Source organism: Coniophora puteana, assembly GCF_000271625.1.
Source record: "Coniophora puteana RWD-64-598 SS2 unplaced genomic scaffold CONPUscaffold_20, whole genome shotgun sequence".
Classification (NCBI taxonomy): domain Eukaryota; kingdom Fungi; phylum Basidiomycota; class Agaricomycetes; order Boletales; family Coniophoraceae; genus Coniophora; species Coniophora puteana.
The window spans coordinates 228700-255502 of NW_006913072.1; the positions used below are offsets into that span (position 1 = coordinate 228700).

Consider the following 26803-nt stretch of genomic DNA (forward strand, 5'->3'; position numbering starts at 1 on the left):
TCGTATTCAGAGGAAGTCCGTATTCTAAACCTGCCACCGGCCTCAAATAACTTATATATCATCGACGGGCGACTGATAACATTCGCACACCAAAAACACTCGCACGCCGAATATTCTAAGAATCGCGAGCTGACCCGCTTGTTCCCAAAGTATCTGCACACTCAATCTCACCGAGGCCGGCGCACTGACGGTATCAGTCGTTGTCCATATATGTATACATATTACTCGGACCCACATCGCCTTATGTCTTATCTCCTTGTTCACTCGTTATCAAGCAGCTTCTCGTTATCAGCCACAGAGGACTTGCCAGCGGGCCCCACACCACAGCCATTGGCCCATACATGGCCTCACCGTCAACACGGCGCCATCGTGGTGCTCCTTGTAGTACTGAATACGGGCGATCCCGAAGCCCAATCCGAGGCCGAGTTGGTGGTCCATGTTGGTCCGATCCCGACGACGCTGGGGGCTGCGAGCTGGCGGGCCGAGAAAGCCCGACCAGAACCCATTAATTTCAGGTGCGCGATATATATACCCCACGATTCGCGGGAAGACGTATTGGAGCATCGACATGTAAGTTCGGGGTGGCGACCGTGACAAAGTGTATTGTGACGACGTCCCGGGCTGTGTGGCTCCGTTCCTGTTGGAGATACACGCAGTGACAGTGTTGCGTCTTATGGTCAAGCTGCCTTGCCAACCTAACATCCCATTCTGTGAATGTCCATTCAATAAAGATTACGAACGGATCTGCAAGTGGACTCTTCTCCCGCTCGCCTCAACTCAGGTGGGCATACTGTATTCGCCGAGACGTGGGTGCCCTTTGCCACCGAGCCACTCCCGAACGCCAGTGCCACGCCTCATGTTCCGACCATGGTCCTGGGGCTGAACGAGGGCGAAGGTGGGCGGAACAGGTCCCAGGGCTCCGGAGACTCTGTTGAAGCATGTGGCGTCACGTCATTGAGTTGCAATTTGTCCTCACTGAACCCTATGCTGCGGTGCTATCTTTGCAAAGCCCCCGTGGACGAGGAACACTTGCCTAGTTGGTGGCATGAAGCAGAGACCCGTTTTCGTTCGCTTCCGCGCCGGTCATTCGAAGGTTCTTAAAAAGAATATGCGAGACGGGGGCTCGCTCGTTCGAGGGTCCCAACTATGCGGGTTGGGATATTATATGCACAAGACAGCTTGGGCAGAAAGTTCAGGTTGAGCTCAGGTCCCGTGGAATCAAATCATGAAACCAGCTTACAGCTGGAGCAACGTGTTAGGATAGGCGCGATACACACCTTTAGGTGACGCATATACTTGGGGTTCCTGATATGAAATGGGCGAACTGTACACTCGAGGGGCCAGGGCAGTACTGCCCGAAATCTTGAGAATGACACCCATTCATGTGGACGAATACAGCGACAGCTACCGTCGGGCCCCAGGCAGTTGGTTTCAGAAAAAACATTTGCATGTGCTGTGACTGTGACACTGCTCATAAAGCCATGAGCATTGAGAATTTAACCCAAGGTAGCAATCGGACACAAAGTCCTGCCGTTGGTGCAAAAAGATGCCGCAGAGTTTGATACAAAGAAGACAAAAGGGTGAGTTGAGGTGCAAAAATGGTTCAACTGAGGATCGAACTCAGGACCTTCTGTGTGTAAGACAGAAATCATAACCACTAGACCATTGAACCTGTAGCGGAAAGTGGCCTAATAAGTAGTATTATCATCAGGTGCTGATGCCGGGAAGCCCTTGTCTCGCAGCCCAACGTGCCGAAGACCTAGATCCTGCGAAGAATCCCGTTGCGAGGCTGTCCCGAGGATGTGCCCAGAACAGCCTTGAACATATTGCAACATCGTACAGACGTCAATGAAACGAGTCTCTTCTGTCTACAGCTTTGTCTTCCGTTGACAATATTTCATCCTTCCCTTGTTCTCGTCGCAGCCCCTGACTATAGTGACCTTTCGAGAACTGCTAATTGTTTTGATCATCCGGCGCCAATAGTTGTGTGGCAGCAATCCGTTCCGGCGGTCAAACGCGGCCATATTCCACCGAGCGCGTTCACATCATCACAAGGGGGTCGACGTCTCCACCCTCAGGTCCTTGTGCGCTGCCAGCGCCCAAAGTCTCTCCCTCTCTTCTCTCCTTTCTCCACCCGCCACGTCCAGCACTAGGTGAAGGACAGCGCACCAGAGCCCACCTCGGAGCCCTTCCCGAGAGCACGGAGATCGCTCCATCACGTCGGCCCCGCGACTTCTCCCACCAAATAGAGGCACCACCTGGTGGGTAACCGGACATATCATTCCGTTGAGCTGGCACTCCCTATACTAACGACAAGAATCTTTTTGTTTGTAGCGTCGTTACTTGGCTACCCATTCTTAGCCCGACTGAATCGAGTCGTCCTTTCCCTTCTCCCTCCCTCTCCCTTTCCCCCCGCACGACGCATACAGCCATGAACCCTCTAGCTCGTGTACGTCGTCAAGGAGGACCTATTGTGGGCAGTTCCACCGCAGGGAACCCGGGTGGGCCACTTAGCACGACCCAGACCTCCACCGCGTCCTCGTCCAGCCCGTCCAACGCTGTCGTCACATTCCATTCCATCTCCAATATGGAGACATGCGACAGCAACGTTCAGATACAGTGGAGCTACTCGGGATCCAACACGCCGCTGAGCCTCTACGTAGCCAAAAGCGACAGCAGCAGCTCCCAACTTCTCACTGTTACAAGTCCACAGGTTGACTCCTGGTCGTGGCCTACCGTCGACGTCGCGGCAGGTCAGTATCGATTTCTGGGGGACATGTTGTCGGGAAATGTGTCTTCTCAAGTTTTCACGGTGTCCCAGGGGACGAACACATCCTGTCTCTCGACATCACCCTCCGGAACAATCTCGTCCACCAGCCCTTCATCCACGCCTCCCACGGGCAGCCCATCACCGACAAATTCCCTCACCCCCAACCCTGTTAGTGAGGCATCATCAGGCAAAAAGCATGCCGGAGCAATCGCTGGGGGCGTCATTGGTGGCTTGGCTGCTCTCACGGCTCTCATCGCCGTGCTCTGGGTATGCCTCAGACGGCGACCTAGCGTTCGTTTTGCGGGTCCTGGCGTCGGGCGGTGGGGCTCTCTCACGTCGAACACTTCGTCTAAACCGGGCGGTGTGGGTGGCGGCCTTGCGTCATCTCACTACCGTGGGCACGCAGACTCTGCCTCGGGCAATATCCTTGATGTATCACATCAAAGCAACAAGCCCTCGGCCATCTCGACACCCGCAGGATCTGACGTCGACGTTACTGCCCCGCCGAATATTGCAATTAGCATCCCCGCGGACGTAATCATAGCGTCGGGCCCTGGGCGGCGCAGTAGCATCGACAAGGGCGGTACCCGGCGCAGCAGCATCGACAAGCACTCGAGCATGGTCGGGTTTGACGGCATTGACGACCCGGTCCCGCAGTACAAGAAGCACCGCGGCTCTGCCTACTCCTTCTCCATCGCCAGCCCGCAGGAGAGCGCGGACCTGAACCACCAGCCGTTCGCGCACCATGGCAGCAGCCGGCGGGGCTCGAACGCGCAGCTCGAGTCACAGGCACAGCGTCTCCGCGCCTCTGTGGACGGCGCCGCACAGTTCCGGTTCGAGCGGCGCACGAGTCTTCCGCCGTACGCCCCGCACGCTCCCGCAGCATCTACAATGCCCGCGCCCACGCCCTCGCACACCCTTCCTCCCTCTGCCCACCCGTCGTACCCCGCCAGCCCAACGAGTCCCATGAGCCCCTCCAGCCCGATGCCCTTCGGCACGCTCATGAGCAAGAGCGGCGGCCACCCGCACCGCTCGAGCACGAAGCGCAAGCCCGTGCCCGCGTACGACGCGTCCGAGTTCGACAACCAGTCGACGGTGACGGGTGCCACGGGGAGCAGCAGCAGCAACATCGGCCACGCCGAGCACGGGCTGAGCCACAAGTCGAGTTTCGGGAGCGGGCCCGTGCACTACCTCATCCCCGACATGCCGCCTCCGCCGCCTCGGGATTAGCGGGGTAGGCTAAAAGGCGGGCTGGTGGTATAGAGGTGGTGGCAGATATGGCCATATTTAAGACTTTCGTTCGAACCTTTGGATGTTCACTTTTACTCGGGAGGACTGGGCTGTTCGTTTTGTGGCATAATGCACTTTTATTTCTCTAATTCCTGGGACACGACCACTTTATATTCACTCGCCCACGGTTTCGCCCTTCGTACCTATCGCAAAGACAGCTTGATTGCTCGTACCTTGCATCGGCAACCCCCCTTTTCCTTTTTTTTTTGCTTTCATGTCTTCGCAATTCTCCATGCTTCATTCGCTCGGCCATCCGACATTCCCCCGGTGCTTCTTACCATGCTATCGCTTGCTCAACGTTCATCTCCACCATCGGCCCCAGCCGCACCCTTATCGCTTATCACTTATCACTTTGGATGGATGTCCTTTTATGTTATGTCTACTGTACGACCAATCTTAACGTTGGAACCTTGTACGAACTAGTACATCGTCGCCGTCGTGTGCGGGCGTGGGTGTGACGTCAGAGCTGGCAAACCAACGCGTATCATAGTTCGCCGAGTCAGCAGGTTAGTGCCTTGGGTTTTAGGCCTCGTGTGCGCTGCGTGTATGAGGCGTGCTTTAGGCTTCACAGGGTCATCATGCAGATCGCCGCAAGGATGCGCCATGGTGGTGGTACCAGGTGGGGAGACAATGGATGTCTAGGTGTCAGCCGGGACGGGGACTTGGTTTGGGTGCCACTCCCAGAGGCGCCTGCTCACTCCTTGACGCGCGAACCAGAGAATCCCGCTTATCACGAAGAGACGGAACACGAGCCAGACGATATTATTAGAGGCAATCCAATGAGATGGGAAGGGATAATAATCAATGATACAGTAAGCTCCTGAGGCATGTGCTTTCTATGGCGGTGTGGTGAGGCAGAGTTAGTGGTGGTGGCGGTGGCGAGCGTATGTAGGGCAAAGGGAAAACAGGATATACTTGGGACAGATATATGAACGATCCGAGGACCGCAAGATATCACAAATCTAATCAGGAGGACAAACATGACGTCGGCATAACCTACGCCCATGGTCACGACCATCCGTCGGTCTTGCGTCGCCTCAGCGGCAGCGGGATCCATGGCCTCGGCACATTAGCACGTTGGTTCCCGCCGCCTCTGCGAGGACTTGACAGACCAACTTTGCGTATCTTGTCAAGCCTACGCGTCACAAAAGACACGGATAACGGTGTATACCGGCGAGCGAAGGCAAACCATCGATTAGTATATTTAGTTAGAAGATATGAAAGACAAAGGCGGCTGACCTGCGGAACCCAACCCATGCGACCAGGAGGGCAAACGCGCTCGAGAAGGCGGAGAGTGCCACGAAGCCCCAAGGAGTCTCTTCAAGGTGGCTTGTCAACTAAATGACAGGGTGTCAGTGGGCAGCCTTAGGAAAAATATGAGGAAAAGAGGGGTCTTACATTCATACCAAAGAGGCCTGCGACGAGGGCTCCCGCGCCGATGCCCATTGTTCCGATCGAAACCTATGACGTCGCCTGAGAAAAATGCCTCGCCGCATAACATATATGAGAAAATGCGTTACCTTCAGGTCTAAACCCAAAAGCGCGTTGCGGTTTGAATCGAGGATGAGCTCGACGATCTCTTGGGTCGACTGGACGTTGCTCTAGATTCAAAGAGTATGACGTCAACGTTTCAGTGTTAAATACTAGTGGGGACGAGATCAGAAAAAGGGGGGAAACGAACCTCGATATTCTCGGCCTCGTTGACGACTTCCTCGACTTGTTTGGAAAAAACCTCGAGCAGCACCTCCAGCTCTTCGTGCTCGTTCTCACGAACCGTGCCATTCATCTTGTCGGTGAGATACATGGCATTCAGATCCTCATCTGCAAAGTACAAGAACAGCTTAGCGAGGCCCAATCGGCTGGCGCAATCAATCAATCTCGCGTACCTTGCTCGAGCACTTCGTCTAACGCTTGCTGAACCTAAAAAAAGTAAAAGGCAATAGAGTTACCCCGCAAGCATCAGCGTCGGACGTTTACACGTAATAAGGCGAGCGGGGAACTAACCAGTTTGGCGCGGTTCTTGAAACTTGCGAGCCGGCGAGAATAGTGCAGGAGCCGTTTGAACTTGTCGTGATTGATGTCGTCCTCCATCTCCGCCAATAGGCCACCGACCAAGTTCCGGATGAAAACCATTTCCGCTTCAAGAGCGCTCAACACGGATACCAAGATGGAGTCGATTGCCCTGTCATTGTCAAGAAGCCGGCGGAGTTCGATTGGGCGTAAGCATGAGTCAATTTTCACGAAAAATAGGCATATGGGTGAGGGCTAGAATTACCCACCGGAATTCGTAGGGTGATCCGCTTCCCCGCGCCTTGAGGTTATGCTGTGGGAGATCAGGCCATCAGACGTTGCATAGTAAGAAGCTATAGTTTCGATGTGTTCTTACCTCCAGATGGTACAAGAATGCGGAGTGAAGGCGGGAGTCGTTCGAGCCATATGTGTCAAACAAGATGACGGCGTCGGCCTTGACGAGAGCGCGAATGTGGAGGATGTTGAACTGATTGGATGTGATCAGAGACGGACGCGAGGGGTGGCAGGGAGAATGGAGACCGCTCACCAGGATGGCTTCCTTCCGGACGAGGATGGTAGGGACCAGATTGGGAACGCGGGAGTCTATCTTGCGCAAATCACGCGGCTACGCACGCCGCGTCAGACAATACGGACGAGGCGGACAGCAGAGAGAAGGTAGCCAAAGGTCTTGCTCACGTTTAGCTTATGCTCTACACACAAATCCGACTTTTTGATCTGGCCTGAGATGCCCTGAACATTCCCTGCGGAAGGTGATGTGTCGGCTAAGTGAAACGAGTGCGGGTGGAATACGCGTCATAGGTACCTTCACGGTCTATTACAGTGCCTATATGCGGCGCGTTAGAACGATAGACCGTGTGGGTGCGCGGATGAAACTCACAGCGAAGGACAAGGTCCGTGGGCTGGCGGCCTTGCATGACTTTTTCGAGAATCGCGGCCTTCGCGCTGTCCTCCTGGGAGTCCAATAACGCTACGGTGTCCGGATGTACATGCCGTTGTCCGACCATGGTCTTCCACGAACTGCTGCGAAGCTGTGAGCGCAAGCTGCTTGCTACTCTGTTGCCGTCCCGTGTCCAGCCGCTGTCGATTCGGAGGAGGCCATGCTGTCTATTGCAGAGAGAGAAGGAGCGTGTTCTGGTTGGCGACGCGAGAAAGAGTATATGCCGTCGCATTACATTGCTGCGAAGAGAGCAGAGACTCGGGAGAGCCGCAGGCATTCACTGTGCGTGACTTCACCGGAGCAGGAGCAGGAAGCGTCAAAACTCTTGCACCGGAAGCAGTTGTCACCCGCCAGGCCCAGGCGTCATTTTTGCTACAAAAGATTACAAAATAAATATAAAACCCTGGGAAAATATGAGTTTACCGAGATTCCCCATGTTCCGGGGTCATTTCAAATTGCAGAAGACTGTCACTTGCAGTCACGACCCCGGTCACAAGCAACCACTAATAATCTGCTTCCGCTCCAAACCTGGTGAGTACGATCACTGCCCGAAAGACTGAAGACCCCCACTCTCTCAAGCTCCTTTCGGGCCTGCCTGAGAGTCTGAGGTGACCGGAACCATATGTTACGGCCCCCAGAAATTACAACTCGTGATGCGCAACGTCGAGGCACAGCGCCAACGCGAGACAGCTCGTTAATTGTCGATTTTACGTGTACGACCGTCTACCGACCGCGCTCATCCGTCCAGGTGACCCCTGCTGACCCGGGCTTGTCGCCTCTTGCTCCGGAATTCTGTCCGCTACGCAGCGTTAGGGCCGATCCATCTGCCCGTTAACCTCGCGAAACGCGTCTTACCATCTGCCCAGGCCAAACCAACCAAATCCATCCATCGGCTACTGTATACCGTCTGCGGAGGGGGTTGGCAAGATCAGATGGATCAGGCAAGTCGTCGCCTGTGCTTTTTTCAGCATTAAGCTCAAGGACGACACGGAATCTATTACCGTTGTGTACCGATTCAGAAGGGAAAGAAGGTCGTTATTTTTCGCGTCATCCTGCTGGCTGGAGACCATTCATATTTCATGAAGCGTCCCGCTATGAACTTCATTCGCCCCCTCCTCCTTTTCCCCCTCTTTTCCCTTCTCTTCTCTCCGACTCCGCCACGACTCCCCTTCGAGCCTTTGTCCCGCCAATATACCCATGTCCGACACTAACCGCCTCCTTGAAGCTGCCAAGGCTCTATCGGTTGTCCTCCAGTCCCACTCGATACCACACGCTTTCCACGGCAGCGTCATCACATCCCTCCTTACCAACAGCCCACGTGGCGACGTAAGTTTTCTTTTTGTGTCGTGTGCGGTGGCGTGCTGCCTCTAAGGAGATGCAAAGGAACTGTTCTGTGTCGTCGAGGGCGGGTCGTCTCATCCCTTCCGGCGTGTGCGAGAGGCAGTGCGGGGAAACGATAGCTTCACCACCACGCACTCGCCCTGGAGCAACAGGTAAGTCCTTGCTTTATTCACCCTCTACCCATCGTGACCGACCGCAAACAGGCTACACGTTACGTACCGACGGCTGATTCCTGCAATCGAGGTGAGATTACTGCTGCCATATCCCTTCCCTTTTGGCCGTGCCTGATATGCGTGTTGGTACACCAGATCGAGATACTCCCAGCTGGAGAACATGGCCCTCGACGTCTGGACAACTACACCACCATGAAACTGTATGGCATCCCCTTCCTCACACTCTCGGAGTTCGTTCGGGCGAAGCTGAAATCGTGGGCAATGTGCGTTATTGCAACATCCTTCCTCCCCACTCGCCCTCTTCTCTAACCTGATTATTGCTACGCACCTAGACGAGGATCCGAGCGCGACGCTCACGACATTGTCTTTGCTCTCTGTCAGTACTGGAACCGACTCGACATCAACCGCGTCCCTGAACACGACATGAATCAATTCGTCACTTGCCATCGAGCCGCGGCACTCTCATGGGCAGCACTCAAGAGGAAATACGGTATGTAAAAAAGGCCAAGACCAGGTTGCTCGTCGTGTCATTCCAACGTCACAAATGAACGCGGCTCCTGGCGGCCATCGCGGCGACAGTTAATTTAATCTCACAGCATAAGCAATTTCATGTACACTGTACAGTATCTGTAAACATAAATAAAGGGCAGTGGGAGACTCGGGTTTGGGTTTATTGTATATCATGTGTAAGCGTGAGCGTGGATTTAGACGTGACAATATCTGCCAACGAAGCTGAAAGGGTAGCGCCCGCTTGACGGCTATGCAAGCTGTGACTCGAGCGTATGGAACTGGCGGCAGCAGTCAACTGGAAACGGTTTAAGGACAATTCAGTGGTCGCATGCGTACCCATACAGGAAAGACGATGATCTAGACTTGGATTTGATGCTCATTCGGCGTTTCTCGCAGCTTGTATGAAAACGGCGACGTGTGCGCGTGATAAATTGCGTATATACGGACCGATAATCAATGATCTTCTCGATGCTCATTCGTTCGCTAACGTTGCAAGGTCCAGAGTCCATGTGTGAAATAACGTACTTGTTCCCCTGACGAGGATGAGATCAAGTATTCGTCAGGACACCCTCATCCAATAGATGATATGGATAAAGGCATGAGCTATCATGATGGGCTCGGAGAAGATGGCCGGAATCGCAAGCATCCAAGACCTTCCCGAAGTCCAACATGTCGGGGACATGTACGTGGGCAGAACCTGATGGAAGGCTTCTTTACCCTAGAAGGCCCACTGTTCGGCCGAATATATCAGACTTATTTGCGTAGTATAACGGATGAACCAATAATCCCTGCACAGTTCCTAGTTTAGATCGATGTGAAGTACAAATTTGATCGTGGTCGTCATTGGCAGCGCATTTGGCATCTCGCTACCGACGAAAATGCGGAAGAATATGAAGGGAGAGTCGGCAGCACGTTTACGACGGGGGTAAACATGGACCGCCAGCGCTCAACCACTAGGATCGCAGTGCATTTGCCAATCCTAGTAGCTTAGCTCGACCTCGAGCAGAGATGTCCGCGGAACAACGGGCCCGGGAGAAATGGTGTGGCGGTCCCATGCTTCACACAGCACGTTCGGATACTAGTTGCAGGTTAGGAGTTCCATTAACAAGTTAAACCTGAACGGCGACTTCATCTTGACTTCATCATGGCGGCCAATCAAGGCGCCAAGTCGGCCGAAACGTGACTTGTCACTATTCCTCACACGTCACTCGTGTCACTCTGCATGCAGTCACATGTGGTCACGCATTGCGCGTAATACTTACGCGTCCCGGCCAGACAGGCCTTGATCACGACGAAACAACATGCCCGCCCCCGTCAAGCCACAAGTCGCACCAGGCAGTATCAAGGCCTACTACCAGGCTAAGATAGAGGCTGCTGAACTTCTTATCAACCAGAAGACGCAAAACCTTCGGCGTCTGGAGGCACAGCGGAATGCACTGAACGCTCGGGGTACGCCATCTTAGCGTATCCGCCTCGAGTCAACTGACAGCCAGACAGTCAGGTTGTTGAGAGAGGAGCTCCAGCTGCTTCACGAGCCTGGAAGCTACGTCGGTGAGGTCGTGAAGGTGATGGGCAAGAAGAAGGTTCTTGTGAAGGTTCAGCCCGAGGGCAAATACAGTACGTCGCCCGTCCGTCGTGTATGTTTCTTCGACTGACACATGCATACAGTCGTCGACTTCAACTCGGACATCGATGTTGCCTCCCTTACTCCCTCCATCCGCGTTGCCCTCCGATCTGACTCGTACACCATCCACAAAATCCTCCCCAACAAGGTCGACCCACTCGTCTCGCTCATGATGGTCGAGAAGGTGCCCGACAGCACCTACGAGATGGTCGGCGGTCTCGACAAGCAGATCAAGGAAATCAAGGAAGTCATCGAGCTCCCCGTCAAACACCCCGAGCTGTTCGAGGCGCTCGGTATCGCCCAGCCCAAGGGTGTTCTCCTGTACGGCCCGCCAGGTACGGGCAAGACCCTTCTCGCGCGTGCGGTCGCGCACCACACGGACTGCAAGTTTATTCGCGTGTCGGGTTCGGAGCTCGTGCAGAAGTACATTGGTGAGGGTAGTCGGATGGTGCGCGAGCTGTTCGTCATGGCCCGCGAGCATGCGCCGTCGATCATTTTCATGGATGAGATCGACTCTATTGGAAGCTCTCGTGGGGATAGCGGCTCCGGAGGAGGCGACTCTGAAGTGCAACGGACGATGTTAGAGCTACTGAACCAGCTGGACGGGTTCGAGGGGACAAAGAACATCAAGGTCATCATGGCCACGAACCGGATAGGTGAGCCTCGCTTCGATTTTGCTTCGAGGAGGCCGCGTTGCTGACCCATCTTAAGATATCCTCGATCCCGCTCTTCTTCGTCCTGGACGGATAGATCGTAAGATTGAGTTCCCGCCACCTGGGCCTGAAGCCCGCGTTAGTATTCTGCGCATTCACTCACGCAAAGTAAGCGCCTTTGCTCCCATGTACACGCGGCTGGTGTTAATCATGTGTCTAGATGTCTCTGCAACGTGGTATCAACCTCCAAGTGCTTGCAGAGAAGATGGGTCAATGTTCGGGTGCCGAAGTTCGGGGTATCTGTACCGAAGCTGGTGAGCCTCCTATCTTAGCTTTTATCCATAACGGTAGTCTGACAGCACCGATAGGCATGTACGCATTGCGTGAGCGGCGTCAACACGTCACACAGGAGGACTTTGAGTTTGCGATTGCGAAGGTACTAAAGAAGAACCAAGAAGGAAACACGTCTGTAAACAAGCTCTTCTCATAGAGCACTTGATCTGCATTAGTGTGTCTCTAGTCTATTTTAATTCCACTTTGCTTTGTCGCCCGTTTCTTTCACCTATAAGCGCCCGATGCACAAGGTTTCTATGCCACCATCCATCTGCTTCACACTGATTGAGGTATGGAAGGCTTGAGTTTGCCGTGTTGAGGAAACAAGGTCTTGATCACGCAGGCTCCTCATCAAGGGCCGTCCTTGGAGAGCCGGCTTCTATGAGAAACCCGTTCTTGCCTCATGGACTTGGCTAGCAACGGATTAGTAGGTCCAATCTAGCCGCCCATTGCCTCGAGGCTGATTATGTACCGGTGGATTCACATAGATTCACATAGGAGTTTTGGCATGCCGTAACAAGAACTGACGACTTATATGAAGGGGCTGGCTGAGGCGTCTGGACTCTTCGCGCGCCCCGCTCCCCCTCTCGTTCATCATCAATGCCTGCAGTTTGCCGTGATCTTCTCCGGCAAGGCGTCTGTAACAATGGCGCCTGCATGTTCTCTCACGACGTCATCTCTTGTGACCTCTGTGGAGTAATCTTCACCTCCCGTGCGGATTATGAGATGCATGTAGCGGGCAAAAAACATCTTAACAAACTTCGTGGGGCATCGACTACTCAGTACTGCTCCGTCTGCAAAGTGTATGCGGGTGTACATTGGGAAATGCATATCAACGGGCGCAAGCACATCCGTAAAGCCGCTGGAGACCCATCGGCCAATGTACCCGCGGCCCCCGAGTCAATCCCTGGGATCACTTACTGTGCTTTGTGCAATGTCGTGGTTATCGCCTCGCATTGGTCTGGTCATCTCAATGGATCCGTGCATCGCAAGAAGACCATTTATTCAAGGTTCAAGCAAAATCTCGACGACGCCGAGAAGGACAAGCATGGGGTTACAGTGTCGGAGGAGCTCGACTTCGGCGTTGTAGAGCTCGAAGACGCAGCTCAAGGGGTGTCTAAGACTCTTTACGTCCAAACCGACGTCCCGTCGTCTCGCATTTCGATATCGGAAGTCAAGATGCTCCTAGTGCCTAGGAATTCGCCCTCGTCGTAAGTGATGTGATGGTCTTCTGATGTCACTCACCTAAACGATCCCCCTAGGTTCTGTGTCTCTGACTACAACACTGGAGTACCGTACGGCAAACGCAATCCCATCATCGTCACATTTCGCCAAAGCTTCGCAGGCCATGCTATCGACCGTGTTCAGTTCACATTAAAAGACCACAAACTCGATCAGGAGTTTGCCATCGTGCGCTCCTTGCGTGCTGTGTCTGGCAGCAAGGAGGATTACGAGCGGTTCAAGCCCAAGACGCCATATGTTTCCCGCCCCAAGACGAAGCGCCGTGAGGAGAAGGACGTCGTTGCCGGAGAATTCCCGCAGTCGACCAAGGCTATCCCGTACATCGTCGCTCTTCCCAAGGCGCCGATCCCGGAACGCTTGATGGCTGTTCTCTCACAGGGTTCAACTCAGCATATCGTGCAGCAGTTGAGGAATAGTTTCTTGCCGCCGAGCTTTACGAAGGAGACGTACGGTCGTCAATTCAAGACGTTAGTTTGGGCCGAGGAATTCAGGATGGAGTAAGTCTCGATTTCTTCATCTACCTTGGTCGCTAGGCTTACGCATGACAAGGCGGGACCTTGAGCACTATGATATCGCCGACGCGAAGCTTCGTGCACATTCATCCTTCAATATCAAGTACGTTGCAGGGCAGCTTGTGACGACAGACAGCAGAAATACTTTCTACTAGTAAGCGCCCCTCTTATAATAACCATCGCTAAGGCCTAATATCGTCCTAGCTTGGACGTTCCGGGGCTCGCTGAGAAGAGGCCTAGTGTTTTAGTTGGTAAGTATCGGCTTCGACATAGATAAGAAACGCATAAACTAATAGTTCTCTAGGGGACCGTATCCTCGTCCATCGACACGGGGACCCTGATGGGAAGTGGTACGAAGGCGGTGTTCACGTTGTCCACAAGGAGGAGGTCGGCTTGAAATTTGGTGCTGATTTCAAGCGCACATGGACTGTTGCGCAGCCGTATGTTGTCCGTTTCAAGCTCAACCGATACCCCGTTCGGCGCCAACACCAGGCACTGGACACAGCATTCGCCGTCGACAGGCTGCTCTTCCCGGTCCTAGATCACGTCTTGCCTTTCAATCCGGGCCGTGCTTTCAGACCATTCAACCCTTTGATTGCCCGAAACCCACCTCAGCTGTTGGCGGTCACGTCTATTCTCCGCCAGCCGCCTGGTTCCTCTCCATTCGTCATATTTGGTCCTCCTGGGACGGGAAAGACCATTACCGCTATTGAGACAATACGACAAATTCTCGCTTTCAATCCCAATGCTCGCATTCTCGCCACGGCCCCGAGCAACTCCGCAGCGGATCTTATTGCACTCAGGCTTGCGCCTTACATGACCGCTAACGAGCTCTTCCGCCTCTACGCGCCCTCTCGGTACAAGAACCAGACGCCGGACGAGCTCGAGGCATACACTTACATGACCCGCGGCCATTACTCCACACCTCCCCTGGAGCGCTTCAGCAATTTCCGAGTGATTGTCTCGACGTGTGTCTCCGCGTCTATCCCTTACGGCATCGGCATTCAGCGTGGGCACTTTTCCCACATCTTCGTAGATGAGGCAGGGCAGGCGACGGAACCGGAGGTGATGATATCCATAAAGACGATCGCGGACAACGCAACCAACGTCGTGCTCTCGGGTGACCCGAAGCAGTTAGGGCCAATTATTCGCTCTGGAGTCGCGCGTGAGCTGGGGCTCGAGAAGAGCTTCATGGAGAGGTTGATGGAGAGAGATGTGTTCATGGCGACATCCGGTGTCAGCCCGAATCGGAGGTATGTCCATCCTATTTTAATGTCAATAGGCAGCCGAATATGTAGCTGACGTCAACGTTCGCCCCGTGAATAGCTCTGTCAAGCTCACCAAGAACTTCCGCTCGAACCCTGCCATCCTACGCTTCCCCAATGAGCGGTTCTACTCGAACGACCTTGAAGCGTGCGGCGACCCCGGCGTTATCAATGCATACTTGGGGTACTCGGAATTGCCATCGAAGACCTTCCCAATCATATTCCATGCGGTGACAGGGAAGGATGACCGCGAGGCGACATCGCCTTCGTACTGTAACATTGATGAGGTGACGCAGGTGAAGAAGTGGGTAGAAAAGCTGAAGGGGGCGCGAAGGGGATATAACTCTAGTAAGTAGATTCTTCCTGACTGTCCACGGAGAGTCAGAATACTAACTATCCACAAAGCGGACAGCGATATTGGTGTTATTACCCCCTATCATCTTCAATGTTTGAAGATTCGTGCTTCTCTCCGGGCTGTAGCAGACGGCATCAAAGTCGGTAGTGTTGAAGAGTTTCAGGGCCAGGTAAGCGTGATTCGCTAAAGCAACAAGGAGATCACGATTTTCTGACCTGGTATGCAGGAACGCAAGGTGATTATCTTGTCAACCGTTCGCAGCAGCCGCGATTTGGTCGAGTACGATCTCAGGCACACCCTCGGTTTCGTGGCAAACCCACGTCGCTTCAATGGTAAGCATGATTCGCTCCTTTGAATCCGGGATTTATCGAGGCTGACCTCCTACAACAGTTGCCATTACCCGAGCCAAAGCCCTCCTGATCGTCATCGGCGATCCCAACGTCCTCTCTTTGGACCCTTTATGGCGCTCATTCATGAATTACATCCACTTGAACAACGGCTGGATGGGCCCCCAACCCGAATGGGACACTCGCATCGAAGTGGATGAATCGGGAGGCTATGACGCTATTATTCGCGAGGCCGCTTTGGTGGACATGAATGAGTTTAGCCGTCGCATGGAGCAGTTGACGCTGGCTACTGTACACTCTCAGGGCTACGATGGCCTGATAGAAGAGTCCGAGGCCAACGTGGACCGCCCATGGAGAGATGTAGAATAAAGGATTGGTCGAGTGGACCTGTTGAATATGAATGCCCCCGCTCACTGTAAAAGTAAAGTTTTCCTCACCAGATTGTACATAGAACGAAATGCAACTCCTTGATTCAAGTAGAGGGGTGGACAACGATCAAGGCAACGAAGCAGCGATCGGCCCCGAACTGTCCCCGAACCGGCGCGACTACGAGAGTCGCGTCCTGGGAATTCCCGGTAGCCTGCTCTCGCTCGCTACCATCTTCTCCTCAGCACTCAGCGCTCAGCCTCCAGCGATCCAAACTCGTTTTTACAGAGCGCTCCTCTGACATTGATATTGGGGAGAAAGAACATTCCGCATCGCAGCTAAAAATGCTGAAGGATCAGGCGTTGGTCAAACTCCTGAAATCCGAATCCAGTCCAAAAACCTTGCCATAACAGGGCCATTCAATATTCAATTGGGGAACCGATAGGGACGCATGCATACATGTCATTTTTCTCTGAGCCAGCCACTTGAGGGACGCATATCGCCACTTCCTGGGCTCCTAACCCGGGAAATGGCTGGAAGACGTCCAATCTCGCTCCGATTCCTGCTTTTTCAACAACATGGCGCATGTCTTACAACACTTAAAGGCCAGTAACGGTAAGCTCACTACCTTTTAAGATGGAAATCGATTTGTCGTCAATGTGCTGAGGACTTTATCTTCCATGTTTTCAGTACTCTCCTCCGTAATAGGGACTACAGGCGCGCCTCTCTGCGGTGATTGAATAGCGACTAATGGATCATGGCAAGAATTATAATTGTACCTAGGGACATCTTACATGAGGTAGTGCTGCGCAGCTCGCAAGCACCAATCTTCCTTTCATTACATCTCTCACCGCTTCTCGCTCTCCTCGCGCGGTGCTTGTTTCTCCGCCATCATCACCATGGGGCATCGACTTTCTATGGTTCTCGCGGGCTTGCTCTCGTGTTTGACGCTAACATTTCACCGCGTGGATGGTCGACGGGCCGAAAGTAGTACTCATTCTCCTCCGACGCTGGGCCCTGTCTCGAAGCTGGTCATCTCCGACCGCCAAATCTCTCCAGATGGCTTTCCACGCTTGTAAGATTAATTATAACACTATCTTCCATATCTCTCTTAGCGCTGCAGGGCCACCGTCGTAAACGGTATAACACCTGGTCCTCTCATCATGGCTAAAAAGGTGCGTTCGTCAACGGGCAGTCTCATTGGCGCCTAAGCTGAAATGCTTCATAGGGAGACGACTTCAGGGTTACAGTGGAGAATGAGCTGGATGACCCGTCATTGGCCGAGGCGACTAGTGTCGTAAGTTTACCTTCGCGACACGCACAATGCGTTTGCTAAGCTAAAACCTCCTAGCACTGGCATGGCATCTTCCAACACGGTTCCAGTTGGGCCGATGGTACCTCATTCGTCTCGCAGTGCCCCCTCATTCCAGACGAGTCCTTTACCCACGCCTTCAATGCTCAAGATCAAGCCGGCACTTACTTCTATCACTCGCACTATAAGACACAGTTTTGTGACGGCTTACGAGGTCCACTCGTCATTTATGACCCCGAGGACCCTCACTTAGACAAGTATGATGTTGATGATGGTAAGTTGATTGAGTTCGTTTTACAGTAGTAAGCTGACATGAGTTTCGTAAGAAAACACCGTCATAACGCTTACCGACTGGTATCACCAGCTTTCACCGGAACTTGCCGACAAATACGCGCCCATAATATCCAATACGACTCTTATTAACGGCAAAGGTCGATACAAGGGAGGGCCCTCAGAGCCACTGTCTGTCATCGAAGTCGAGCATGGGAAGGCATACCGGTTTCGCGTCGTGGGGATGTCATGCGATCGGCAATTTGACTTCTCCATCGCAGAGCATACGATGACTATCATCGAGGTCGATGGAATCACGATTGAACCGGTGGAAGCGGACATCGTTACTGTCTTTTCTGGACAGCGCTACTCAATCGTCGTCAGGGCCAATCAAGCTGTTGGAAACTATTGGGTTCGCGCAAGGCCTCCCGACGCGATGCGCCCCTTCACGGGCGGACGGAACTCTGCCATCTTACGGTACACAGGGGCTGACCACTCGGATCCTGCATCACAGGAATCAGAGTTCGATGATGACCTAGTCACTCCTTTGCTCACCCCTTTAACAGACAGCATGATCCATCCGCTTGTCAGCCCAGGAGCACCGGGTGTACCCGAGATTGGCCAAGCAGACGTAAACATCAACTTCGAGCTCGGAAATCGCAATGGACTATTCACGATGAACAACGTCAGTTTCAAGCCGCCATCGACACCCGTCTTACTTCAGATCCTCAATGGCAGGGTCCACCCCTCTGACATCATGCCGAGGGGCTCTGTTTACGAGCTACCTCTAAACAAGACCATCGAGCTTAGCTTTCCTACGACGGATGCTGTTCCCGGATGGCCGCATCCTATCCATCTTCACGGCGTGCGTATCTTCTTTTACTATTCCGCCAATGCCATATACTCATTATTTTACAGCACGTCTTTGACGTCGTACGTTCAGCTGGAGAAGAAGAGCCAAACTTCTATAATCCTGCTCGGAGAGACACGGTGTCCCTCGGAAACCCTGGCGATAATGTCACTATCCGTTTCGTGACGGACAACGTCGGCCCATGGTTCCTCCACTGGTAAGAACTTTTAACGCTGAAAACACCTTATAGTCTAATCTGTCTCCGCATCAGTCACAATGACTGGCATTTGTTGCAGTACGTTAGAAACTTTGTCATTCATACCTTTACTTACATTATCCAGTGGGTTCGCTGTAGTCCTTGCCGAAGGCACTCGGAGGACAGAGCATCTCCGCGTACCGGGTACGTATGGATATCGGGTTCTTTATTTGTTTCGCTGACACAAGGGGCGGTCAGATTCCTGGGAAAATCTTTGTCCTGCGTATTCTGCGTACGGAAACTCCTCAGAAGGCGCCCTATCATCTCTCCCGCATTGATACGAGAGATGCATTGATCTTATGCGAGAATTTATTTAGTTATTCATTAACCTGATTTGTACGAAGTGGTATCATGAGTTGACGTGTTGTACTGTAAATGCCTTCTTAAAACTCTCTGACAAGGATATATTTGAAGAAGACGACAAAAAGGACGAGTGACCAAACATATCGGGTACGAGCGGCCAAATAATGGGTGTACGGAGTGCCCATCCTCAGGATGTTGTTATTCTAATAAACATCTAATCACTTGATTAGCAAGGCTCTTCCCCGGAGATTGGTTGCTACTTAATATCGTTAGATTGGAAGCGGAAGGGACACTACTATGGAACGTAACAAACAACATTGGATTTGATAAAGTATCGCGGCCACGAAGTAATGTGGGAGTGAAAGTAAAGAGAGAGAATGTAGTAACTGCTCAAGCATAAGATTTAACGAAAAGTAAGTCTGCGATAATCAAAATCATGAAGCTGAAACATGGCGAAGACCCTATATATGGAGCTGAGAGTAGCGGTCACGGATCTGATTTTCCCATAAACGAGAGGGAATGAGAGCTGACATTAATTTCACATGCCAATCATCTTCTTTAGAGCATTGAACTCGCTTTCTCCGGTTGCCTTGCACAGTGAGTAAAAGCTTGAAGTTTTATCATTGAGAAGTGCCGAGGGCCTTTGGAAGGTGTCAAAGGAGGAAAGAGTGAAGTTCCAGGAATCATAGCTAACCTATCAAACTCCACGATGTGGCCGTCATTGAGGATCATTACCTGGAGGTCCATTAGCTCAGGGGCGGTTCAATGAATTGTTGGCTTACCTTGTCGTAGTCTATGACAGTCCTCAGACGATGGGCGATGGTCAAAATCGTACTTGAGGAGAATTCTCTGAGAAAGCCTATTAATTAAACATGCTTCTCTATAAAACTGTGCACTTACTCTCTGATGGTCTTACTGATAAGTTCGTCGGTTGCATAGTCCACACTTGATTGTACATCAACAACAGATCATGTGAGTGATCGAGATCATTACCTAGCTGTAGCCTAGAGCATCAAGCGACAGGCGTCAATAACGTTTCAGTCCCAGTGGCTGAGGAAGCTTACCTCATCCATAACCAGAACCCGTGAGTGTTTTAAGATTGCTCGAGCCATGCAAATCAGCTGCTTTTCTCTACGAGTAACTGGAATAAGGCAGCAGTCACGAACTCAAGGTATCGAGATTGCTCACCCGGCTGAGAAATTGTCGCCGCCTTCAGAAACTAGGGAGTCAAGATTACGGAAAGCATTCGCATTGATAGCTTCCAAATCATCAGTCTCTGCCTCCGATTGGTGAACAGAGGGTATAAGATGAACCCGTTTGAGAGCCTCGTACTACAAAATGTGGTAAAGTCATCAGTGTGTACTCCCCCGAACGTCTAAAAATACTTACAATGTCCGCGTCATCATACTCGCCAAAGACATCGAGTGTTGAACGCAATGTCCCACTCAAGATCGTAGGGTCCTCTAAGAGCGCTTAGTCAATCGCAAGTACACAGTGGGGAGCCGCAAGGAAACTTACGCGGAATGATAGTGAGTCTACTCCTCAGGTCAGTTAGACCAATCTTGGAGATATCCACGCCATCAATGACAATCCGACCCTCGGTGGCTTCGACAAAGCGGAACAATGACAAAGCCAGGGTGCTCTTTCCGGAGCCAGTTCTCCCGAGGATACCAATCTTGTAAAACAGTGGTGAGAAACATCCCGATATGTTATTGGCGACTTTCCTGTACCTTTTCACCGGGCTTCACCTCGAAGTTCAGGCGATGCAGGACGTTAGGTAAATCGTGCTTCGCTCGCAATGTTAGGCCTGGAGAATTTTCGCACAAGACCAGACCTACAGCATATCGGATGGCCAGATCTTCGCAGACCACGGAGCCACGGTCAGGCCATGACGCACATGGCCGATACTCCAGGATCTCGGGGGACTCGGGCTCAATGTTGCTGAGCTCATCCACTCGCTCGAGAGCAACCTGAGGTAATTCCATTATCATAATACCGAAGCTAGCGGTATTGACGTTTACTTACCAGTGACTGCTCCACCGCCGTGTACATCCGCACCTATGAAATGTCATATGTTTTCTCCGAAGTTTCAGACCATATGCATAATTCGGACATACAAAGAAATAGAGCTAAAAATCTATTAGTCGCATTATTCCAATGTCAAGGTGCAATAAACCTGCTCACGTTCGACGAAATACCAGCAGCAAAAGCAAGGGAAAACCCTGCCAACGGTGCGGATATTTGTGGTGAAAGCACTGCAGCAAAGCCAGTCAAGGCAACCATGGTTCCCGCGAGGAGATAGAACCGGGATGACAGCCATCGGTTCACTGAATAGCTTCAATAAGTAAGGCAGTAAGTAGCAAGAAAACGGACGTCTTTACCACCCCACGTCCAAAAGAATGGATTGGCATTCTAATGAAAAGCCTGTTAGCGTTCGTACGCAAGTAGTGAACATGGCACGCACAGTATCGGCACAACGCATCATATCCCGCAAGAACTTTGATGAGGCGCCGAATGCACGGATGACAGTGACTCCTGCAATTGTCTCTCCGTAGATTGAGTATAGCGACGAGCGAGCCACTGAGTCTGAATCGGTTGGATAAGTACAGATGCCAAGAAGACTTATCATATAGCAACTTACCTAGGCGGCGGATATCTTGTGCCGTCTTTCCGTAGAGTTTGGCAACTGAGAACGAGATTTTAGATATGGTTTCATTCGGCCAGGCGATGCTTCATATGTTACCTTGCCAGTACATGTATCCAACCAAACATGCAGCAATCAGGAACACCCAGCCTCCAACCGTTATGACAACGACAATCGTAGTCAATGATGCGAGTCCAAATAGGAATATACGCCCGAAGTCCCCTGGCAGCACGCTGTCGAGAACTGGTATCTGATATCAGCGATTGTGTTGGCCAGACATTGAATTACTGGACATTACCTTCAAAATCTTTTGCGAACCTGTTCAAAAGAACGCCACGAGAAGCGGTATCATGGAAACGGATGTTAGCAAGCAAAACTGATTCCAGCATGCCTAAGGTAATGACATCAGCTTGACTCAATTGTCTAGTGTAGAACATGCCAACGTTTATAAAGTTTTGTAGAAGCTGTGATCCCGCCAGTAACTAGGGAAATGTTCAGCTGCTTTCATGAGAGTCCTGTTGTTCGCACTTACACACCACATAGTCGGGTACTACCCTGAATACCAGACCTGCAAGCGTGATCTTCCAGCTTATGAGCTCTAGATCAATAGTTATTCGATAAGAAGTGACTCACAGCAGCGTAGACTTTGAGGTAATAAATTACTCCTTTTTCCTCAATGGCACCTTCACTCGAGCCCGACCATGTCCTTCAAGAAAACGAATGAGCATAAAGCGGACACAAATCCCAGACGTCACTCACTTCAACCACCAATTCTCGGCAACCGGTATCAGAGCCGCGCAGATAAATACCAGGAAGAAGACAGCCCAGTAAAACGAGCCGCCGCACGCTGTCATGTATATCCCCCAGATATTGCGTCCGAGGCGGCCTTGTGCACGCTTCTCGTCTTGGACGAGCTTACGAGGAGTTTTGATATGCCCTTGTTCTGGTTTGACTTTGCTTGTGTCTGTGATTTTACCCTGAGCACCTGTGTCCATCGGCTGATCTTCCTTGTCATCGCTGGCCGTTTCGGACTCATCCAGAATCTCTGCATGAGCCAACTGACTCATGATAGATGACGAACGGAAAGCGTTGGTATCGCCCCTGAACGCGACGCGGCCGTTATCAAGTGCAACAACATAGCTAGCACCGGAAGAAGCTAGCTGAACGTTGTGCGAGACGAGTACGATTGTCCTGCCTTGCATCAGCTCGCCCTTGAGGCACTGGTTGTAGAGGTGGTATGCAGTATGCGCATCGACTAGAGGGGTGTCAGCGTATTGTACCAAAGTAGAAATAGACGTTCGTGCCTGCAGACAATACATCATCCAACAAGACTACCGAGGCTCGGGAGTATACCGCTCTTGCCAAGGACACTAATGAGTGAGGTGAGTTCCTTAAACATGTGGAGTCAGCTCGTGTACGTACCTCGTGCCTTTTGACCGCCCGAGAGGTTGATCCCTTTTTCGCCAATCTCAGACTCATCGCCGTCTTCCAAGATCTGTAGGTCTGCCGTCAAAGCACAAACCTGCGTTTGACATATCAGCAAAGGCGGTCACCGATCGAGGGCAACTGGCTAACCTCAAGGGTCTTTTGGTAGCGCTCTTCATCGAATGGCAGATTAAACAGGATGTTGTCTATAACAATGTATACATGGGTCAGATCCAGTCTTTTGATGGTCAAATGGAGGAACCTTTGATCGAAGCATTGCGGAGCCATGCGACCTGGTGACAGAGTCCATAATACATTAACTGCTCACCGAAGAGACGAAAGAACAACCATACCTGCGGAACATAAGCACAAACGCCCTTGACAACCCATTCTTCTCTTTCGATAGGCAGGCCGTGACTCATGGAAGCTAGTGCATTAGGGGTAGATCGCGGGCACAAAACCTGTCCCGCCACAACGTCCGCTTCCCCAAGCAGCCCAAGCAACAACAGCGTTTTCCCGCTTCCAAGCTTCCCGCAGATAAGTGACAGCTCGCCGGGCGGGAGCTCGAACGATAGGTCAGTCAACGTGAACTGGCTACGTCTGCTATCGATAGCACCGCGTCCTCGGGGCCAGGTGATGGATGCATTGCAAAGCGAAATCTGCTCCGGTTGGCTGGCAGAGTCGGGGAGCGGTACCTCCGTGCCAGCGAGGTATCTCTCGATGCGGCAGAGGGATACGAATGCCTTAGGTACACGAGGAGTATACGACGTATGAGCAAATGTTTCGGCACGAGAAATACATAATTAGAACATACCTGGAGTAGACCGACAAATAAGTTGGGGAGCAGATACAACGCAATCTTCATTTCGTTGAAAACTGGGCAAATACTTTAGTAAACCACGCAACGTCAGCAACATCATGCACAGACCGAGAATCTAGATTGACAAGTCAGCGTCAGCTAATGTACAAAACCAATAAGACGGAGCAGATTCAAGAAAAGCCTACCGAAGCAAACGCAATAGACGGGGCCAGAGTTTGCTGCCTGACGAAGGCGAAGTGCCAAAACGCAACAAGCGTGGCCACAATAGGAGATCCATCCCTGATAAAGCAGCGGTTATTTATGCGAAACCATAAAGTCGAGAGTTCCAGTCCATACAGTATGACGCTGAGGCAGACCTGCGATTGGCGTCAATTCAAGTTGGTTTAGATGAGTCCAACAAGAAAGGGAGCGAGCTATTACCTCAATCATGTATGTTAACTTCTGCGCCTTCAACTCCCGCTCTCTGACCTTGAGAACCTTGTGCTCATAACTTCGCTCCCAGGCCATAAACTGAGTGTCACTCGCTATAGTCAATACACGTTTTCATTGATGGTAATGCGCAAATAACCCACTTTCAGCATCCGGATAGCACCCAGAATCTCATTCATCAAGGACACGCGCTCGCTCCTCGACTTCATAAGTGTCTTTTGCGCGCGCATTACGATCCCAGAGCTAAGCTGGTTCAAGGGCAGGAAGGCGAACGCGCAAACGAGGCCGATGAGGCTCGAGACGCCGAGCAACTTGTAGAGAAGAAGCGTGCCAACGACGATCTGGATGGGTACGTCTATCCATGCACAAAGGGAAACATCGACAGGATTAGCAATTTGGAAAATGGTGTGGGTTATCACAGCCAGTACGAACCTACAAGCGTGTTGATGCTCCTTGCACACTCGCCAATGCGATCCGCGTCGCTCGTCATGAGCGTCATGACTTCCGCCTTGCTCGCGAGCTCTTCGCCTTGTTCCTCCGAGTCTGAGCCAGAGGGACCAGACGCGGCACCATACGACGCGAGATCTTTTCGCGTCAGCGTCTTGTGGAAGAGAATCGTGTTAAGCTCAAGACGCAGACGGCTCTGGAGGATTGACGAGCTGAAGAACATGACCTGGTTCGACACTATCCGCCGAGACGCATTAGCAATGGGGCGGCAAACGGATGCAGAGATGCCCCACGCACCTATAACATGCGCATACGTAGCCACCGCCAAACCGAGGGCATACGTCCACCCCAACCGCCTGTCCTTCCTCTCAGGATCAGACTCGAGATACCCAACGATGTGCTCTACGAACAACGCAGGCATATACCGCAGCACCGCCGAAACAGCCGTGAGCACCAGCAGCACAACGACCGCACCCACGTTAACGCGTACGAGGCGCCAACCAAGACTCCACCCCGACCCTGGCTTAGTCGTCGTTGTCGTCACAGCACGGCGCATCCTCGTATAGAGGTACGACGCGCGCATGCTGAGCGGGAGCACAGGAAGATCCACAATCTCGAACCCGCTTTGCGCGCTGTCCGGACCAGCAGAGCTACGATGGCCGAGCATGACGACCCCGTGCGTGTACGAAAAGAGCAGACGCGCCCAGATGGACTGTGTCACATATCCGCATACATTCTCCTGCGCCTGCGCCCGCTCCTCGCCGGCTTGAAGCCCGGCAGCGGCCTTCTCGTAGTAAATATCGCGGGGCGGGAAGTATAGCGGCGCGGCCCGAGCGGCATCGACCACGCCATGAGCATCGCCATGAGGTGCAGCACGAGCGCTGCGCCGTCCAGGAGGGCCACGATGGCCGACGTCGCGGACAGCACGCCCGTGAGCACGGCGATGACCGCGAGCAGGACGAAGGGGAGCGCGGTCAGGACGGCGAGGTGTGCCACCGCGTTGCTGTGCTTTTGCACGTCCGCGCTGGCGGAGTGGCCCACGGAGCGGACGGCGAAGAGCGCGGTGTATAGCGCGTATGCGGTCAGCAGCGCGTTCACGGTGGTTTCTTGCTGCTGCTCAGCGCGGTCCCGGTTCGAATTGGTGATCGTCCATCCCAAACACACGGCTCGAAGCACGAGAATGAGTGCAAGAACTGTAGCCAGCGCCGTCTTCCAAAGCCGAGTCTACCGTCTCGTGAGTTCGAGCTCCTTTAAGACACGCATACGCACAGCTCACCTTCGCCCAAAACCGATCCTCATCAACAGGATACCCCTCAACCGCGTCTTCCGCGCGCGTCACATCGAACGGATCACGATCCCTCGTATTCAAGCTGCCACCAGCAGGCAACTCTGCAGCAAGCGCGCCATCACAGTCAGGCAGCTTGATTCCACGCTCTCTGCTTGGCCCGGCGAGCGCATTCAAAAGAAAGCTCGCGGCCGCCGTCGCAGCAAGCACCGCAGACGCGAGGAGCCGCACATCCGGCACTGGCATAGTGCTAGATTCTACCGTGTTCATCACATCAGAAAGGCAGCTCCAACAGTACGGGGTAAAGTTGAAGGAAGCCTCACCGGAGACTGCAGTATCCGTATGGCCTCAAGATGAATGTTGCTGAACCTGTATCAACGCGAAAGTTATACTGGCGAAGTACAAATAAGATGCGACCTGGACGTGTCGAAGATAATAGTCCACGAGCGAAATGCGCTGCGAAGACCTGGGGTACGACGACCTGCAGAACGTCAGCTAAAGTATCAACCCACAACGCGCCGGTGATGGTGACGGTCCCGAGTAGACGCCGCCGTTGACAGTGGCTGACTCCTCATGCGACAATATCTCACAGAAAGTTTCCACTGATTGGTCGCTGCACCATCTCACCGGTGCCGAACATATTTATCGGCGAAGCTCGGCGTGGACCAGGGTGGACCATGGTGGACAGCTCGGGGCAGGATGTGGGTGTAGGATTCCGGGACGTATGCCGCGATAGCGGAAGCCTGACCTTAGCGCATTGCTTCACGCGCAAGGATAAGTGCTAAACTATCACACGTATGTTTCCATCACATTCAAAGTTCTCAAGGCACATGTAGTATTGGCTGGTAATATACATGGCACTACCCTAACATACAACTAAACAAAGCAGATATACAACGACTTACGAGTCAACCCTAAACGAAGAAAGCGTAGTCAGCATCGAAAGTCCAACATGACATTGATCAAAAAGAAGGAAGCTTCAGAGAACAGAAATCATTTTGTCCTTCATCAAA

The 26803-nt window shown here is 52.5% G+C and overlaps 7 protein-coding genes and 1 non-coding gene across 8 annotated transcripts; 5 read left to right on the forward strand and 3 right to left on the reverse strand.

The window, feature by feature from the left end:
- Positions 1-1599: 1599 nt before the first annotated feature.
- CONPUDRAFT_t133 lies at positions 1600-1672 on the reverse strand. The gene has a single exon. It is a non-coding gene; the product is annotated as a tRNA-Val (tRNA).
- Positions 1673-2141: 469 nt separating this feature from the next.
- Positions 2142-4384, forward strand: CONPUDRAFT_140498 (uncharacterized protein). Its single transcript, XM_007777199.1, has 2 exons — positions 2142-2261; positions 2335-4384. Exon 2 carries the CDS (start codon positions 2432-2434, stop codon positions 3998-4000), a length of 1569 nt encoding a protein of 522 aa, XP_007775389.1. The 5' UTR covers positions 2142-2261; positions 2335-2431; the 3' UTR covers positions 4001-4384.
- A 528-nt stretch (positions 4385-4912) lies between these two features.
- CONPUDRAFT_85857 (Mg2+ transporter protein cora-like protein) lies at positions 4913-7315 on the reverse strand. Its single transcript, XM_007777200.1, has 13 exons — positions 6969-7315; positions 6894-6914; positions 6767-6831; positions 6618-6695; positions 6447-6557; positions 6340-6383; positions 6065-6242; positions 5947-5980; positions 5742-5881; positions 5581-5661; positions 5459-5521; positions 5300-5397; positions 4913-5195 (listed from the first exon to the last, which is right to left on the reverse strand). The coding sequence occupies exons 1-13, from the start codon at positions 7093-7095 to the stop codon at positions 5069-5071; spliced, it is 1167 nt and encodes a 388-aa protein (XP_007775390.1). The 5' UTR covers positions 7096-7315; the 3' UTR covers positions 4913-5068.
- Positions 7316-8225: 910 nt separating this feature from the next.
- On the forward strand, positions 8226-9132 carry CONPUDRAFT_147736 (uncharacterized protein; the record flags this gene model as incomplete). The annotated part of the gene is made up of 5 exons (XM_007777201.1): positions 8226-8354; positions 8412-8521; positions 8573-8612; positions 8678-8805; positions 8875-9132. 5 exons carry the CDS (start codon positions 8226-8228, stop codon positions 9038-9040), a joined length of 573 nt encoding a protein of 190 aa, XP_007775391.1. The 3' UTR covers positions 9041-9132.
- Positions 9133-10320: 1188 nt separating this feature from the next.
- Positions 10321-11878, forward strand: CONPUDRAFT_113394 (26S proteasome regulatory complex ATPase RPT6). Its single transcript, XM_007777202.1, has 6 exons — positions 10321-10501; positions 10550-10669; positions 10721-11332; positions 11388-11497; positions 11550-11643; positions 11698-11878. Exons 1-6 carry the CDS (start codon positions 10354-10356, stop codon positions 11817-11819), a joined length of 1206 nt encoding a protein of 401 aa, XP_007775392.1. The 5' UTR covers positions 10321-10353; the 3' UTR covers positions 11820-11878.
- Positions 11879-12388: 510 nt separating this feature from the next.
- Positions 12389-15850, forward strand: CONPUDRAFT_133056 (RNA helicase; the record flags this gene model as incomplete). The annotated part of the gene is made up of 9 exons (XM_007777203.1): positions 12389-12873; positions 12925-13401; positions 13454-13519; positions 13621-13667; positions 13721-14669; positions 14743-15029; positions 15087-15205; positions 15263-15368; positions 15427-15850. The coding sequence occupies 9 exons, from the start codon at positions 12389-12391 to the stop codon at positions 15750-15752; spliced, it is 2862 nt and encodes a 953-aa protein (XP_007775393.1). The 3' UTR covers positions 15753-15850.
- An 816-nt stretch (positions 15851-16666) lies between these two features.
- On the forward strand, positions 16667-18715 carry Cplcc6 (laccase; the record flags this gene model as incomplete). Its single annotated transcript, XM_007777148.1, has 9 exons — positions 16667-16824; positions 16873-16924; positions 16978-17046; positions 17101-17335; positions 17388-18196; positions 18250-18398; positions 18453-18476; positions 18523-18574; positions 18626-18715. 9 exons carry the CDS (start codon positions 16667-16669, stop codon positions 18713-18715), a joined length of 1638 nt encoding a protein of 545 aa, XP_007775338.1.
- A 394-nt stretch (positions 18716-19109) lies between these two features.
- On the reverse strand, positions 19110-26325 carry CONPUDRAFT_140504 (P-loop containing nucleoside triphosphate hydrolase protein). Its single transcript, XM_007777204.1, has 39 exons — positions 26114-26325; positions 25782-26047; positions 24803-25729; positions 24491-24742; positions 24202-24413; positions 24050-24139; positions 23966-23985; positions 23815-23908; positions 23738-23744; positions 23624-23685; positions 23163-23552; positions 23072-23102; positions 22960-23015; positions 22807-22906; positions 22689-22754; positions 22144-22639; positions 22018-22090; positions 21917-21965; positions 21828-21866; positions 21683-21775; positions 21484-21627; positions 21382-21426; positions 21205-21326; positions 21122-21152; positions 20925-21067; positions 20858-20869; positions 20766-20798; positions 20579-20710; positions 20471-20527; positions 20259-20415; positions 20130-20203; positions 19929-20071; positions 19805-19871; positions 19734-19744; positions 19641-19685; positions 19523-19589; positions 19435-19475; positions 19272-19381; positions 19110-19213 (listed from the first exon to the last, which is right to left on the reverse strand). Exons 3-38 carry the CDS (start codon positions 25170-25172, stop codon positions 19279-19281), a joined length of 3927 nt encoding a protein of 1308 aa, XP_007775394.1. The 5' UTR covers positions 25173-25729; positions 25782-26047; positions 26114-26325; the 3' UTR covers positions 19110-19213; positions 19272-19278.
- Positions 26326-26803: the final 478 nt, after the last annotated feature.

Coding starts and splice junctions, on each gene's coding strand:
- CONPUDRAFT_140498 (XM_007777199.1), top strand. CDS start 2,432: ATGAACCCTCTAGCTCGTGTACGTCGTCAAGGAGGACCTATTGTGGGC.
- CONPUDRAFT_85857 (XM_007777200.1), bottom strand. CDS start 7,095: ATGGTCGGACAACGGCATGTACATCCGGACACCGTAGCGTTATTGGAC. Junction 6,384..6,446: donor CATTCTTGTACCATCTGGAG/GTAAGAACACAT, acceptor GATCTCCCACAG/CATAACCTCAAGGCGCGGGG. Junction 5,662..5,741: donor ACGAGGCCGAGAATATCGAG/GTTCGTTTCCCC, acceptor CTTTGAATCTAG/AGCAACGTCCAGTCGACCCA.
- CONPUDRAFT_113394 (XM_007777202.1), top strand. CDS start 10,354: ATGCCCGCCCCCGTCAAGCCACAAGTCGCACCAGGCAGTATCAAGGCC. Junction 11,333..11,387: donor CATGGCCACGAACCGGATAG/GTGAGCCTCGCT, acceptor ACCCATCTTAAG/ATATCCTCGATCCCGCTCTT. Junction 11,644..11,697: donor GGGTATCTGTACCGAAGCTG/GTGAGCCTCCTA, acceptor CAGCACCGATAG/GCATGTACGCATTGCGTGAG.
- CONPUDRAFT_140504 (XM_007777204.1), bottom strand. CDS start 25,172: ATGCTCGGCCATCGTAGCTCTGCTGGTCCGGACAGCGCGCAAAGCGGG. Junction 21,776..21,827: donor TTCTACAAAACTTTATAAAC/GTTGGCATGTTC, acceptor TCATTACCTTAG/GCATGCTGGAATCAGTTTTG. Junction 21,068..21,121: donor ATTCTTTTGGACGTGGGGTG/GTAAAGACGTCC, acceptor GAAGCTATTCAG/TGAACCGATGGCTGTCATCC.